This window comes from Symphodus melops, assembly GCF_947650265.1.
Source record: "Symphodus melops genome assembly, chromosome: 2".
Taxonomy (NCBI): domain Eukaryota; kingdom Metazoa; phylum Chordata; class Actinopteri; order Labriformes; family Labridae; genus Symphodus; species Symphodus melops.
In genome coordinates this window covers 5,210,030-5,227,505 of record NC_136692.1, presented here as the reverse complement: position 1 = coordinate 5,227,505, position 17,476 = coordinate 5,210,030, and the positions used below count along the sequence as shown (strand labels likewise).

General features: G+C 40.2%; 1 protein-coding gene across 1 annotated transcript; it reads right to left on the bottom strand.

Moving 5' to 3' along the window:
• Nucleotides 1-1,892: 1,892 nt before the first annotated feature.
• ldlrb (low density lipoprotein receptor b) lies at nt 1,893-15,387 on the bottom strand. Its single transcript, XM_079333716.1, has 18 exons — nt 15,132-15,387; nt 9,823-9,948; nt 8,907-9,029; nt 8,266-8,643; nt 7,911-8,033; nt 7,172-7,294; nt 6,784-6,906; nt 6,499-6,627; nt 6,223-6,394; nt 5,761-5,988; nt 5,532-5,650; nt 5,266-5,405; nt 4,762-4,903; nt 4,510-4,668; nt 4,241-4,414; nt 3,833-3,907; nt 3,544-3,704; nt 1,893-3,399 (listed from the first exon to the last, which is right to left on the bottom strand). The coding sequence occupies exons 1-18, from the start codon at nt 15,214-15,216 to the stop codon at nt 3,361-3,363; spliced, it is 2,619 nt and encodes an 872-aa protein (XP_079189842.1). The 5' UTR covers nt 15,217-15,387; the 3' UTR covers nt 1,893-3,360.
• Nucleotides 15,388-17,476: the final 2,089 nt, after the last annotated feature.

Sequence of the window (17,476 nt, the reverse complement as noted above, 5' to 3'; positions counted from 1 at the left end):
GGAGGACAATGTCCGTATGTAAATAATGAGGCGAGGAGAGGCTATGGATGACAGGAAGCATAGCAGAGGACAAGTGTCACCTGTCACTTAACCTCAGGTGTATCTCTGCTGATTGCCTCATGGGTGTAGCATTCAATGATACTCAGGCTCGTTAGCTTAACTTTCAATGGCAAACAATCAAAGACAATGCTGCGAGTGATGCACTTAGATGCAACGACTCCCAGTATTGGTTGAAGAATGATTATGTTAATAATGTCTAAAAGAGCAAACATAAAAATGATGTGCAATTCATGACCTGCTTTGTCCTTGGTCAGATGTGATGCTGTTGGGTGTGGAGTCTTGTACTCAGGAATGTGGATCTCCGATCCTGACAGACAACATTCCAGTTTCCCAGTGAAAATACATTGAGGGCAGTGCAGCGTGTTCCTGCAGGGCCCGCCGCAGACGTCAAAGCGAGCCTTCACACACATCCACACAAAAATGATCTTATAGATTTTTCTAAGGCTAGCATTTAAAAGTGATGATTTTTAAAACCCACTGTGTGTCGTTAAAGATTTGTGCTTTAGAAAAAGTTCAAAAGTTAACTGTCTTGGTCTGATCCTAACAAGTTCATTGCAGTAATCTCTGATGATAGCTTCCATTTTGAAACCCTAGACAGTTAAAGACATGAACGTGGGCTCAATGATTATGTAGGAAGAGTTTTGAAGCCAACCACAAATGTCGAAATTACAACATCCACCTGACTGTCAATCCATCGAGAAACAGGCAAAGAGCTGGAGCTGAGGCCAGTCATCTGTCACTTAACTCTTAGACAACAAATCCAAAACAGATGAGTAGTAAAAACATTTCATCCCCTTTAAAGTTTACTGATAAAGAAAGTAGCTTTTTAAACAGGTTGTAAACATGTAAAAATAGCATTTTAACATAGAACCTTACAGGGGAAACATTTTGCTTTTGCAACCAGCCTCTAGTAGACATTCAAGCCGACATGAATATTTTATATCCCCTGTTTTACTAATATCAAACAACCCCTGTTTGTAATGATTGTTTGTAATTTTATTCTTCATTTTGAGCGATATTAAGTGACCTTTTTTTTTCTCCTGTAAACTGCAATTTGATCAATCTCTTCCTAGTTTTTGTTCAAGCTTCCTGATGCTTCCTTTGAGTCCTCCCCCCTCTGCACTGTGCTTCACTGTGGCAGACAGAGCACAGCCAGGGCTTTTATTGTACAGAGACGAGCGCTATTACCATGAATTATGGAGGAGGTTTATTAAATTAGTGAGCGGATGTTTGCTGGTCGTTCGCTTTTATAGGCGTGTCAGGTTTAACGTTCATTCTCATATCGTTTGATACTTCTCTCTGCACTGAATTTGTTTGATTTTATAATATGATAGAGTTGATTTTAATCGTATATTATGAAAATGGAGGCGTAAAGGGAAATTATTATGACATACTTTACAATACAGTACAGCTTCTTCTTCGGCTGTGTCTTGTAACGAATGCAGGAGGGCAGACGTTCATAAAGTTTAATTTGATTTGATTAAAAGCCTCGAGACTGTATGACAGGAGTCACATGTCAAATGTTCTGGCTTTGTAACAGGAACACCAGATTCCTCATCATGGGAAAACAGATCCGCTCTTACATCAAGCACTCATCCAGCCTGCCTGCATTTTGGTGTTGTTGAGATGGATGCCATGGCAGCGTTTCCTGGCAACATGAACAGGTGTCATGGACATTCATTTTGCCAACAGTAATGAGCTTAGTCATTGGATGGCTCTGTGAAACAGTTTGTGCTTAAGCCCTGATGAAACATAATCATTCAAGGTTTCACTTCTCTACTCTGACTGTACGGCTTTGTCACAGTCCAACTTGAAATAAAAAGAGAAAAAGGTAAAGATTCTTTCTTTTATTAAAAAAAACGAACAATAAAACCAAAAACAAAACAAGGCAATGAGCATTGACAAGCAAGCTGCTGTGCATCAATCTTTGTCGTTACATACATTTTGCTTTGAAACACCGTAATATGTGCCGTAATGTCACAGTGGAAACATGAAGTCAAACTAACAATAAATAATATGACTGATTACTGAAACAAGAGTGTAAGGTACAAATTAAACTTGTAAAAAGTCAACCACTATCCTGCAGTACTTAAATAAAAACTGAGCAGGCGTCCAAAAGATTTGATTGAATATGAGATAAATAACGTGTAGATTGGACAGAAGGACCAAAAGTAATTCACCGTGAACATTTTTTATAAGTTTACCAAGAAGACAATAGTGACAAATTATCTGTCAAATATTTCCATAATAAATAAAAGAATCTTTTACATATTTACAATAATTCAAACGTCACTTTACAAATGTAAAAAGGCAACACAAGACTGAACAAAAGAGTGTTTTACAAAGTATTTACAGGAACTATTTACAGTGTTTTATAAGTCATCATCTACAACCACATATCTTCACTTCACTTTCTTTGTTAAAAAAAAAATAAAAAAATTCTTCATTTCGGTTGACTTCAGAAAACTCAGCAGCGTTTTTTTCACGTATAATGTAAACCATCGGTGGCTCTCTACACTCTTAACATGTTACGTGTTTAAAGGTAAAAGCACTGATTTAAATTGAGACGGACAATGACAGACAATAGTAAAGACATGCCATTGATAATGGGAGCCAACAAAACGTGCAACTCTGTACCATGAAGACAAAGAAAATCACAATTACACAGGCGTGTGCAACAATGGAATAATTACTGAGAAGCTGATTCGAAGTGTGTTGGGTCAATAAGGCATTTTGTCTGACAGACTTCACCACATTGTTAGAGTTTGGTCTGAAGGCACACCGGAGTCTAAAGACATAAAGACAGGCATTTCAAGTTTAACTCGCACAATGTTTGACTTGTGTTAAATGTATATAAGTCATGAACATACTGAGACTGTGTGTTGGTTGTTCAATTCTCAAACATCTGATTTTTCTGTTAAGTATCAGGATGTTTAGATTTTCTAGATAGTTTCAAAAAGAGTCATAGCTCCAGGATTAGGGACATCGTCTTCAGAGACTATGCATTGGTTCTTCATTTAAAACCAGCTCAGAGCAAAACCGAAAAGCTTCCAGCAGTAACTTTGTCAAGTTTGTTTTCTTTTCTTTTTGTGTGTGTGTGCAGTTCTTTCTTCAGAGGTGGACGGCACAGTGCTGAGGTCAGAAACATAAGCCACAAGATGAGGTCACCAAGCGGAGGGGACGAGCTGTGAAGCAGCAGTAGCAGCAGTAGAAGAAGAAGAAGTAATGGCCTTTTGTTGCTTCAAGTTATGGAAAGAAAAATCCCTTCGAAACAAATCTAGGGTCTTCTTTTTCTTTGAGTTATGCCACATCCATGTCATCCATGCTCAGCATTTGCCTCTGCAAGAAAAACAACAACAACAAAAAAACATTAAATAAGCATCGATTGTGAAATCATTTCACTGAAATAACATACCTGTCCATATAATTTAAGATGCTGTATTTAACTATAAGCAAAAAGACTTGGTGTCTAATTGGACATACCTGAGGATAGACATATCCCTCCGAGCTGTTCCGGCATATGTGGAGCTCGTCCTCTGTGGTTTTCTGGTACACCGGATTGTCAAAGTGAATAGTGTTGGTGTTCTTCAGACGCCAGTGTCTTAAAAGCAGCACTGCTCCAAAGACCAGCAGGGCCAGCACCGCTGCAAAACAAAGATGAGCTCAAGGTCATTGATTTAAGAATCACTGAGAATGTTTTTAGATTAAATATCCCTTTTTGGGTTGCATGTGTTCACAAGTGATGCCATGAACTCCTGAATGTCAAACTTACCGATTGGCAAAACAATGTAGAGAGCAACAGGGTGGGATGAAGGAGCTTCTTCGGGCAAGGCCACAACTTTCTTACCTGTGAGAGAAGAGGAAACATTTTATTTCTTTATATGATTCCTAATTTTGAATGAATATCTAAATCTTAGTCTTTAAAATGATTATAAGCTACGCTACAGTATGTAGACAGTTAGCTTTGACCTGCAAGTGGTGGAAAGTCTGAGACGTCGCCAAGCCAAGAAATGACTCAACTTATAACCTCTGTGGAACCTCAACTTTGAATTCTAAATAATTGAGAATATATTTTATGTGCTTTTGAGGTGCTGGAAGACAGAGCTTGTTGCATTTGTGCAGATAGTATTTCATCAAACGCAGATTTTAAAGAGCAGTTAACAGAAATTAATTTCCATACCTTGAGGAGCTTTGGCCGGTTGCTGTGTGCTCTGTGTATTTTGGCTGGATGGGGCACTCTCAGGTGTTTTGTCAGCTCTTGTGGTACTTGTGGTAGCTGATGTAGTCGGGAGAGACTGAATGGGCTTTGTTGGATCTTTGGGTGGCAGCGTTGCAGCAGGAGGGGCAACTGAGGCTGCAGAGATGGAAAATATAAACATCACTGCATGTTCTGAGGTTGGGTATATATTTACAGTGTGTGCTGTAGTTCCATGTACAGGGGACACTCACATGCCACAGCCACACATTTCTTCATGTCAGGTCCCATGGTCATGCTGTCAGGACAGGCGCAGGTGAATTTGGGAGAGCGCTGGTTAATCACCGGGGCAGGGAGGCAGAGAAACTCACAACCTCCATTAATACTGTTTCTCTCTCTGCACCAGTTTTTACCTGCAAGAGAGAAAGGTATACAAGAGCATTAGAAATCACTATATGGCCTTGAAAAATGAAAAAGAGCTCTAAGAATAAGGAGTGTTTGTGTACCCATTGGCTGCTTGAGGTTATGGTACAGCACGATGTCCTCTGGCTGGAGCAGGTCCATGGCCAGCTTGGTGATGTCATTTCCTGTCAGGCGGTTGGCACTATAAACAGCACTGTTGCTCATGTCCGTCCAAAACACTTTCTCCTGTTTAAAAGAGAAATGCCACCTGATTAACTACAGTCTCCTATTCCATTAAATTGCAAAAGTTTCCGAAAACACCAGTGGATTAATTATAAAGACTGATTAGGACTTAGCCCAACGGATCCAAATTTATGGAAAATAAAGTGCAGACTCAGCTCTTAAAACTTCTAAACCATTTCAGCTGGATAATTCGTTCAAGGCATGAACTAGAATTGGCTGGTCTGAGTGGGATCATATTTGTAACTATGTGAATGGACAAAGTTCAATGCAACTATCCATTAAATGGCAAGTTTGATGACAAACACTTTTAACCCTATATTATTTATTTTATTATTTATTTTGTATACATTGACTTCCTCACTAACCTCGAACACAGTCAGAGAGAGGGGATGGGTGAGCGTTTCCTCGCTGTAAATGAGGGTGTGTCGAGTCCCTCCATTGACATCAACACTGGACAAGGTGTGCAGCTTGGAGTCCACCCAGTACAGACGCTGGTTGACCATATCTGTCGAGGGGAGAAAAAAAAACATAGAGATTTAGTTATTTGGCCGACTTAAAAAAAATGAGCGTGACCATAACAAAGTTTGAATGGAAGTTTTTGCTTTCCATCATATTATTGATGACTGTTTACCAAGAGTGATGCCGTTGGGCCACACTATGTTGTCGTCGACCAAGGTGACGCGATCTGCTCCATTCAATCCACTCTTCTCTATCCTGGCCTGCTCACCCCAGTCTGTCCAATACATAAAGCTAAAGACAACAGAAAATCAGGAAACTATGAGCAAAAGACTTCTATTAAAAAAGAGAAGTTAATTTTGATATATTTAAATATCTCAAAACTGGTTTGAAACTCTGCTCACTTTTTTACGGGGTCGACTGTGATGGCTCTTGGCTTGTCCAGGTTTTCTGTGATCAAGGTCTTCCTCTTGTTGCCGTCTGTCGTTGCCACAGAGATAGTCCTTAAAATGCTGTCAGTCCAGTAAATGTTGCCATGGATCCAATCCACCGCAATGCCTTCTGGCGATTCAATCTCACTGCCAATTACTACAGTGTGGTAAGAGGAATTACCGGCAACGTCTAAATTGGTGCTGTTGAGAGGCAGAAAAGGATTTGAGGATTTGATGTTAGACATAAGTAAGTTGCTTTATCTGGAATCCATTTTACATTGTAGTTTTATTGTACGTGGCTCGACTGGGAACTTGGCAAATGTGCTTGAGTCATTGATAGATGCTTTCTGCTGCAGTTTGAGTTAAATGGAAATATCTTGTGAAAACCCATCCAAAGAAAAAGAGATCCAGAAAGTTTTAGGGTCTCTCTCTAACCTGTAGATTTTCTTCAGGGACAGGTCAGACCAGAAGACTATCTTGTTCGGCATGTCCATGTCCAGAGCCACCGCATTCTTCAACTGGGGGATCAGACGGACATACTCGGTTCGGTCCACCGTCATCTTCCTCACCTCGTGTCTATTGGTGAAGATGAGTGTGGGCACAGTGCCTGGATGACGAAGGAAAACATAAAAAGAAAACATTTTTATACAGTCACACAAATCTTTTGGGTATGTCATTGGTCAGTTTTCAGTTTTTCTTTTTAAATTATACCTGATTCCGCCTTGCACGTCTTGCTTAAAGGGTCAATCTTGTAGCCCACCTCACAATCACACTTGTAGGAGCCAGGGAGGTTGATGCAAATCTGACTGCAAGTATCTGGCTGAGCACATTCATCAATGTCTGCAGGTGGAGGACAAGAGTGGGTTTAAAAGCCAGCAGAACATTTCTCACAAAGTCAAGGATTGTTAAAAATATGTAACGATGCCCCAGAGTTGATCTCAGCCTACCCTTTGAAAAGTGACACAATTGACATTTTTTTAGACTTGCTCCTCTCACCTTCACAGGTTTTTTGGTCCGTCTTCAGGCTGTATCCAGGATTGCACGAGCAGTTGAAACCAACCTTCAGATCGTCACAGATTTGGGAGCAGCCGCCTTTTTGGATCAAACACTCGTTGTTGCCTATGGAGACGAAGATAAACAGACCCTTCAGAACACATCCACAGCTCCATATATTTTCCTCGTGGTCGCTCAAATCGACAATGAACTCACTCTTTCAAACCACTAACTATCTGGGCCAGGCTTAGCTAACTGCCCTTGTCATATTTTCCTGGCTGGGATGTGGTTCTGAGTAGACATGGAGCTAAGTGTATACCCAAACTCTGACACTCTTCTTTGTCGGATTTTTTTGCCAGCTTATTGGCTGGTGAAATAACACTTAACTTACCACACTCTTTGACAGGTTCATCAGACCAGTCCATGCAGTCTCTGTGTGTGTCGCACACCTTCTCCATGCTGATACACTCCCCACTTTTACACTTGAAGTGGGTGGGGCCTTCACATACATTATCTGCAGAAAAGAACAGTATTAAATTGTGACCCAGTGGTTTAAAACTGGTTCAATAAGACTTTTTACATTAGCATTAGACTCAGAAAGAAAACATGCATTTTCATCATGGATGGAGTATCGGTAATGTAATCCTTTGGTTTTGAAGAACATAATCTATCTTTACATTGGGACTGCAACCCCAACTTAAACTTCAATCACTCAGTAACATCCAAAGAGGTAGAGCTGAGGGGGGCTTTAGCCTCCTGACAAACAGCTGCAACACGCTCACCTGTCAGTCAAATCAACTACGACCCTAATTAAGCACAACTGTTAGTCTTTAAAAATATCACAATGAAAGCGTTTCTATTTTTAAAATCACCCTTCTCATACAGTTTCAGTGTATAAAGAAATGAGCTCTGAAAACCAAACCATTTTCAAAGCACAGTGTGAACATAATTCTGCTGTAAAAAAGGGGATTTTAACGTGAGATTCTCTGGTATTTGCAAAAAGCCTCAAGTGGACAGTCTAGGAACTGCACTCCTATGTGCTTTTGTATTGGCTTCATTTTTCAACAGTGGAGGTTTTTGCTTGATTTAAAACTGTTAAATTGTGAAAAGAATGCATTTCTTTGTGTTACCTATGTGGCAACCAGTCTCATCACTGAGGTCGATGCAGTCGTGCTGTCTGTCGCACTGCAGGCTGCCATGGATACATGTGCCATCATTACACTGGAACTGATCTGGAGCACAAGTGGGTTTACCTAAAATGAAAAGACAAATTGATTACAATGTGAAGAGAGGAGAAAAATGTTAGTGGGGATAAGATGACATATAGGGAGGAGAAATATTTCCTGCAAATGTTTTACAGTGTGCTCTACCATCTATCTTTTGTGAAGAGATGATTTATCTCTGTAAAATCTCTTTTTTCAGAAGAGGAAATAAATTAAATAAAACAAACTGGGAATTATAAAGATTCCAAGAATGGCAACTCACTGCAGTTGACCTCATCCGATCGATCCACACAGTCCATGCCTCCATCACACCTCCAGCTGCTGTGGATGCAAGCCCCACTCGCACACTGAAACTCATGGACACCGCAGGTGGCTGCCGTCTTCACAGGCGACCGTCCCTCACAGTTCTCTGGCCACTCGTCAGACCCATCAGCACAGTCCTCGTCTCCATCACACCGCCACAGGGACGGCACACAAACAGAGTTGTGACACTGGAAGGAGCGAGAGCTGCAGGTGGGTTTAGGGCAGGAAGCCTCATCTGAGTCATCTGAACAGTCCTTGTCACCGTCGCAAACAAAGCTGGGGGAAATGCACTGGCCATTGGCACATTGAAATTCGCCAGCTTTGCATTGTTTGGCCGCTGTGAAGAGACAGAAGTAAAATAGAGGAGTTAATTAGATTATCTAGTTAGCTTAATGGATCTAATGTCAATTTAAACAACATTAAAATAATGTATTGTTAAAACACCATGACAGATGCTACCTTGACATTAGGATTGTTCATCGTTTGTTTCTTTGTTGTCTTGGACTTTTTTCAATCAATAACCTGAGTTCGATTTTTTTGGTGTGTTTTCATGTTTGAGATGTTCAGGTATGATGTGTAGGAATTCCTTCAAAAACTTACTGCAGTTTGTCTCGTCGGCCTCGTTCTTACAGTCGGCCTTGCCGTCACAGTGCCAGCCGCCTGGTATGCACTGATTCAGAGGAGCTCCACAGTTGAACTCTGACTGCAGACATGTTTTATTTGCTGAGGACGGAAACAGAAAGTGTGAAAGAAGTTTATTAACCATGAACAGATATGACTTGTGATTACAGTCAGAGTACAATGTCAAACTGAAAAATCATTAACTAAAGTAAACCACTGTTTTAAATTAATTCTTTAGCAGTAACGTTTGAGACTACTGATGATGATTTAAACAGGTAAAACATTCGAGCACTAAAAAAGCTCATTTTCAGATTTCGTTCTTATTTTAGTTGTACTCCAGATTCATCAAAAATATGGTAATTTAATCATAATGAAAAAGATGAATTCTGATAGTAACAGATGACTATTTTCCTTTATTCTTAAAGCACCTGTGAGGTTATTTTTGAATTGTCAGATCAACAGCCACATGTGGATGACGTGCTTCCTTTTATCTCTTTGCTGATTCTTACATGTGTTCGTAGCGTTTTCACTAAAAATGTCATCTTGTTAATTTTAACAGTCAAACATGGAAAAAAACAAAAAAACAATTTTAGCATCTTTCTTTTAGTCATCTGACACCTACCCGACGACAGCCCCTTTAACCCTTAAATATAACTGTATAGATCTTATCACTGAAGATCCTGTTTGCTTTTGTAGGTCATAAAGAGGTGTCAATATTAAATTCAGTCAGTTTCATAACCAGCAAAAAAAACAACCTTCACAGCAGCTTTAAGCTAAACTACAGCTCTTACAAACTATATGTGTTGTTGCTGTTATTGTTGACTGGTAGAGAAAATAATTCACTGTTGCAATCAGATGGATTGGGGTTGTACTTGAATGTGATCAAATAGCTCACCACAGGTTGCAGGCAGCTCGTCGGTTCCATCACCACAATCATCAGTGTCATCACAAATCCACCTGGTGGTAATGCACCTCCCGTTTCCACACTTAAACTGCGTGGAGCTGCATGTGAAGACTGCGTCTGTGAATGGTGAAATAAGAACAGAGTTCAGCATGACACAAGGACAGAATAGTGCTTGATCTCATTGGACACTTTTAAGAGGGTGTTAAATGACATGGGGGCAGAAACATCTTGACAAATGTTTGCTGTTTAAATGTGCTATTTGTTAATATCTTATGATTATGTCTTTTTATTCTATTATTGGTTGTTTGTCAGAAACACTGTTAATATTTCTGCGTCCTGTGCCGAGACAGTGAGCTGTTTTTTCTTCTCGGTAAAATAGATTGTTAGATAGATGTTACTTTTAATAATCTGAATTTACGGCTCAGTTTACCCCTTGTTGCTCATGAGTGTAAAAACGTGAGCTCGTGTCAACACAAACGCTGATATCATTGTGAGGTTAATATTTAACTGAAAATTACACAAAGGGTAAAGTGACGACTGAAGGACACTACTGTTCTGATAAGTGACAGCATAAAAGTCACACCTCTTCCCCACCAAATGAAGATAACAACACTGTGTGGCTTCCTGATTTCCTCGTGTTATAACAAGATAATGAGAATAATGTTTGAGTATTTGGACAGAGAAGGCCCGACCTGTAATTCATCACAAAATAAATAGTTTACTCTGTCTTACTTCACCATGGCAAACACATGTTGTCATACCTACAAAACCACATATACGTCAATAAAGCCTTCGCTTCTTGTCACTGATTAAATGAATTTATTATAGTAAGAAAGATGAAATTACCTTTTAATCAATATGTGGATGAAAATATGTAAAAAGAAGGAAAGCACAGAAGTAAAAAGGTTTGTTAGATTTTAGCTGATTGTAGGTGATTTTGTTCCACTTCTTTAAATGTTTTAGTCCGTACTTTAAATCTGCATTTTAGATTTCCCTTAAAGCTCCTGTGAGGAACTTGAAGTTTAGGTTGATTTAAGTGCCCACCTGTCGACAAAAAGTGACTCTAATCTCTTTGCGGATTTTGTGCTGTAGTGTGTGTAGATGTTGTCTTGATCTCATCCTGCCTTCTTGCATTTTTTAAATAGTAATATTTATCACACATCAAGACTGCTTGTCATGCAAAAATATAAAGAAAAAAATGCTGTTTCTTCAGTGTATCATGATGGTCATGTTTGCTTTTGTTGATCATATGAAGCCATCAATGTTCATTTCTGTTTCCCCCACCCCACTAAAACTCCTCACAGGAGCTTTAAGGTGCAAACTCAGGTGTAGTAAGCATTAATGTTAGCAGTATGCAAGGAACGCAGGTTTGACCTACACACAGAGACACCTCTCATTCCCGTGACACATTTCAGAGACGAAACAGGACTCACGCTCATCTTTCAGTCATGAAAGTGCCAACAGCTTTACTGCTTGACCCTCCTATATTTTAGGCTCCGAGGTCAGAACCCTCAGACGATCACACTTCAGTGAACGCCGCCTGTCACCATCACACACGTGTTAGACCAACGCAGGCCTATTCACAGTCAAGTGTGTAGTATGTGTATGCGTGCATGTGTGTGAGTCCTCATGCATCACCTCTGCCATTCCTGTCCCTCCTGTGACCTGCAGGCCGGTAACATGACAGACTATCCCTTTAAGACAATAGCAAGGGAGGAGTTGAACAATCACACCACCAGCAGCTGATTGGCCCCAGAGAGGCATTCCTCATAACAGTATCACTACAGAGACCAACAGACCAAGGCGGCGACTCGAACACTAGGAAGTCTGTCAACGTGAGTGTGTCTTGTATGGGAAATGCCGGCTTAAAAAAACACAGAACAGGTCTGACTCATTATGAAATTAGGAGACAATGCTTTCTCAAGACTCGGCTCGCATCCAAAAAGTCACCTCCCTGCGACTCTGAAAATGTGCCAACAAGAAACAGAAGTGAGAGAGCTGTCTTCTTCATTCTTGGGAACTTTCAGGGTGTCATTTATTAAACTTTGGCTGATCTTGCCCTTCCTGTGCACCCCTCGTATGCTTTCAGGGAAACAAAAATGGCATACACAACCACTAACACAAAGTGGAGGCCAGGCATGCAGCCAGCATGGATTCCAGGAACAGAGTTTCCAAAGCTGACTCCAGCTGTTCCTTAAAACGTGTGGTCATAGATTTACAGTAAGATTCACTGTCGCTCCCGCTCCTTCTTTCCCTTCTAAGGAGCAGCTCAATCCTTCCATATGAGGAAGAAAAGGGAGCCAAAGTAGGTCAAAAGCAAGCACTTCCTGACCTCCCGACTTCCAGTGTTTTCATTTTCCACTGCTAATCTTCCCTGCAGCCTCACCATGTGGGTCACAAGCTTCCCAAGAATACCCTCAGCAAGAGGAGGTCCCATCTCATTCTTTACATTAAGTCTCCTCTTTGGTGGAAAGTTCAGGTTTAGTCTGGAGAGTAGGCGACATTTGTAATTTACTGTTCTTCACCTGAGCTTTATATGTTAAGTGTTCTTGATTCAACTCAGTAATTTGAACAACTTCCCATATACAGAGGGAAGTCCAAGCTTTATTAGCCCTGGGTTAAACTATGACTCTCGTGCCTTTAATATAAGTCATCTTCATTCTATCCACATATTTCCTGTCACTCGTTCGATCCAATAAAGGCCAAAAAAAACAATTAGCCTATCCTGTTCTTTCAAGCTCTGTCAGGCATCTTGAAACAAAGTTTGAAACCTGCTTTTTTCTGCGTCTGCCTTATGAGAGGAAACAACTCGACAGCTACAGCTCGACCACAAACCTCAGGTGCAAAGCCGTGTTTGAACGCTATCTCCAGGGCCTCTGATGCTTGTGTAGTTACACTGACTTGTGCAGGTGCTATTTATAACCACTGTGCAAACCTTACAACCAGGAAACTGGCGGGCCATAACACAAACATGGAGAGTATAGACGAACATACACTACACTCCAATCAGCCTTCAAACAATTTCATCCTGAACAAACGTGTTCGACAGCAGAAAATGTGAAATGAATGGCGTCTGTCATCGCTCCGCAGAGCAAGACAACAATCCTCCTTTGTGACGACATGTGACTATGACTGTGCATTCCTGTCTTTTTATGGCGTATAAATGCAGTACACACACATACCAAAAACCTTCAGAAAGAGGTGCATTCATTGACTCAAACGTCCACCCAGCAGTTAATGAATAACCAGGATACATGTGCATCAGGAAGACAAGCAGTCGGCTTTCAATCTTTGTGTGCATTGGTTAAGAAGACTTCACTGGTGTTATACATTAATACTGCTGTGGAAACATGGCCAAATCTTTGATTCCCACATGCCAAAAATCTCTCTGACCTTCTTAGAGTACAATTTAGAGCCTTGACAGCTCGTCCATGAAATGAGGTCAGCATCTGCAGACAAATCAAACTGCTGTACATTTCTGCTGCAGCTTTCTCTTGCTGGTGATATTATACCTCTGCAGTGTCATACTGGCTACACAGTCAGACTTCATTGAAAGCTACAGTATGTAATGTGAGGGGCCCCAGACCAATTACAGCAGGCTGCAGAAGTATTTCTAAATGATAGATAGAAGAAACTCCACAGTGATGCCCCTGTGAGTCACTGCAGTAAAAGTGTAATCTCATATATAAAGTCGGTAAGACATTGGTGGCTTTCCCCCTCCTGCTCCTCTTTATTCAGAGTCCTTCGATGCCTCATTTCAGGAGTATTTTAAACACAGAATGAATGCATTAAACTAACCAAGGCCAGACCTCTAAACAAAGACAATTTCCCCCATAACACACAGAAGAAGATGTGATGACTGGAAGTGAGAGCATTACACAGGGAGAAAAAAGTGTCAACCTTGAAAAGCAGCAGAGTAAAGATTATACAAGGGATTACCGGAACAATTGCATACAGGCACTGAAGCCTTATTCTTAACACATTGTTGGCATTAAAGGGCATTAAGGTCAATGTTCACCAATCCTGTTGGCTGTATTTCATTAAACAGTACAATTAAAAAGTATGTAAGCTTTAAAAAAAAAAACACAGATCTTCAGTCACATTTTAACCCACAGCTGCTGTAAGAGAAAGAGAAAGCAGCCTTGGTTCATTCAAATTTGAAGGTTGGCAAATACTGACGTTCATCTTGTCCCTTTGGCGTATCGAAAAGTTGCAAAACTTTTATTTATGTCCCTGACAAACAGACAGGAAGCAAAGAAGTTGATAGCAGGAAGAGAACGCCCTTCAAATAGACTTTGGCTATCAATCAATAGTTTTGATTAATTTGATTAAATATTTGGACATAATATCAGCTGAGTATTCAGACAGTGCATTTCAATTAAGACGATTATATTCCACGAGCATGCACTTCTAAATTGTGGTTGAATGTAAACAGAGTAGTGCACACCTTACACTACTACCTCACACTGCACAAGCCAACAATACAAGGTCATAAAATATGCTTGTGTTTATATGATCTGTTCTCCTTTACTTAATCCAATAGAGCATGCTGTGATTACTGTCAACTCTAACACGTGATTAAAATGACTTTATAACAGTAGTGTAGGCCATAGGGACGTTTTAAAACAGAAATATCCTCTGTGATGACGTGCTACACACTGCATGTGTGTGGTATAACAAGTAAAAGTTCATGACAAGGAAGTCACTTCCCGTATCCCATTAGCTGCAGGGAGGGATGATGATAATAAAAGACGGATGGAGTAGTAACCGCACCCTTCCTCGTTGATAACCGTCTGTTTCCCCTTAGTCCCGCCTCCTGAAAACTAAAACCTGCAGCACTGACGAACCTGATTGGCCACTCGCTTACACTACGAAAGAACCAATAAGAGCGCGGTCCGTATTCCATTCATTTATTCCATTATTGTAAACCCCACTACGTAGTCATCGATATTGCTTCATAATCGACTGGTTGCTATATTGTTATTTGATATGAATATTAAAGTGGAGGAAAACAAACTCAATGTTTAAGATCAGATGCTTAATGACTGTCCTGGTTTCACGCCGGTCGTGCTCACTGCAAGACCACATGAAAAGATTTTGAACTGCGACTTTTATACAACCAGAAATGTAACTTCAATTTAAGGTTGAGACGGAAACGATGTTTTTTGTTTTTTTGTTTTTTTGTTTTTTTTGCAATGCGCTTGATATTCTAGCCACAGCCGCATTAAGTCAGTCTCTCAAACTTCAACATTCAGGAGTATTCTTGTAAGACTCTCTCCGGGAAATCGTTCGTTTCTTACCTGCTTGAGATGCAAAATGAATCAGCATCAGTAGACAGGACCATGCGGACAGTCCGATGAGTCCTCTCCTCCACATCCCAAACATGTCCTGAGCTCTGTATTTCTCCGTCAGCTAAAGAAAAGTCACACCGATAAAGAGTCTGTGCGTAAAAGGTCTCTGTGTCAGGTGGAGAGAGGGCACTGAAGCTGTGCGTAAAAGGCGAGGGCCAGCAAAATATTATGAGGTCTGAGTCTCATCTGACGAGTTTGTATGAAGCTGACAGGAGGGAGGTGCCAGAGCAGTGGTGTGATGTTTGAAACTCGACGTGAACATCGTCGGGGGGCGGAGCCACAGGGTTGCTACATCACCGAGAGAGTTTGTCGTCCTTCCATCATCTCTCCATCCCCCATCTCCTCCTTTCAAAGTGTTTCTGCTTTCCTGTGTGCGTGTGTGTGTGTGTGTGTGTGTGTGTGTGTGGAAAGCAGTAAAGCTAAAAGACAGAACCACCAAACAAGGCAGTTCACATCTTATCATACTTTATTGATGTCTATATGAGGAACCAGCTTCACTATTGATACAGTATACAAACTGTAATTTAACCTGCCTGTTCTCGTCTTCACAGTTTCACATTTGACGGCAACGAAAAGAAAAAAAAGATGAAACTAAACATGTGCATGTGCTCACCCAGTCCTCTGCCACATTTGTGGGTGGAATTCACTGCAACTTTATTTTCCCACAATTGCGATACTAAAACATATTCAACATTTTCTGTCTCACGCTCTTGTGTAATGTTGAAATCTACATTTGTTTATACAATGAAAAGACAAAGTAAAAAGAATAATGTGATCATCCTAGTTTTGATCTTTTATCCTGGTGGCAGAAAGACAACTACAGTATATCCAATGAATTCTTTTATCAGAAAATGACGTCATTATGATTTTTATTACCATTAGAACAGCTATGAGTGCTTCTAGTTCATAAAGAAGAGAACAGATACAAGAACAGTTTACTAAGTCTATGAGTGATTCTCAGGGACTTTAGGTTTATTAATGTAAATATTATTTATCTTTTTACATCTTTTTTACCTCTTTTTACCTTGTTTTATTTTATTTACCTTTTTCTTATCTACATTGCACCGTGGGGAGGGGGGAAACGTAATTTCGATTTCACTGTATGTCTGACATATTTTGGAATTGACAAATAAAGAACCTTGAACCTTGAACCTTGAACCCTTGACTCATTTTAACATGAAATCTTTTTTAAAGCTCCTGTGGGGAGTTTCTGTTGGTTTAGATTCCCTGTTAACCGTGCTGAAACTCTGAACTCTTTGCTGATCATGTCCTGTACAGGTGTGCTCACAGCTACGTTGCTCGCTGTGAATTTTCACTGCAGAAAATGTAAAAAAAAAAAGGCTGTTTGACACGCTACCCGGCGTCAGTGGTTGTAGGCATTAAAAAGAACTATTTAATAAATGTCAATCTCGTCGCTGTGTCTCGCTTGCTTTTGTAGATCCTATAGAGGTATCAGGATACATTTCAGTCTCATTCAACACCAGACAAAAACTCCTCACAGGAGCTTTAAGTCGCCTATAATTCCTATAAGATTATTGAATAGTATCCTTCAGGTAAATGGGTACAACATCAACAGACTGTTTTGATTAGTATAAAGCTCAATGAGAAGCTAATACGAGGTCCCTATGAATAACAGTTCAGTAACATTTTTGAGCGCTCTCAACTTCATTTTTGTGATTGTGTTGAAACTAAAATGGATTTTAATAGATTTGAAGCTGAACATTGAACAAGCCATGGATCTTTTAACAGTGAGTAGAGTTAAAAGTAAGCGATGAAAATGTGGAAAAATAAGTTTGAGTGCAGATATTGAGAGTGAGAGTCAAACTCCTTAGAAAACAGGACTTTACAACACAGTTGATGAAACGACATATTAAGAAAAAGGTCCCAGTGTTCTCCACAAAACTAACGTCGGCAAAGTAGATTTTGGCATCTAAGCTAAACTGGAGTATTCAAAAGTTAGAGTAAAATAGTAGGTCAATGTCTGTTCACAGCCACTGCATCTGTTCCTCCCCAAAAGCAAACAGCACATTTGCAAGGCAAATGATCCTCATAAGAAATCATGCAAAATGTGTCTTAGTGAAATGTAAACCTGCACTGGGATATTAGTAGTAAGGCAGATGCTCTTTTGTCTGAAATGTTAATATTTCCTCAGGTAATAAGGACTCTGCATCGCTTTTATTTAACTCCTACAGTTTATACGTCAAGGCTGAACCTCAAGAAATTGAATACGTTTCCTAACCATCCCCAGCAATCGTCAGAGTGATTTATTTCCATGAAAGGAAATAACTACGAGG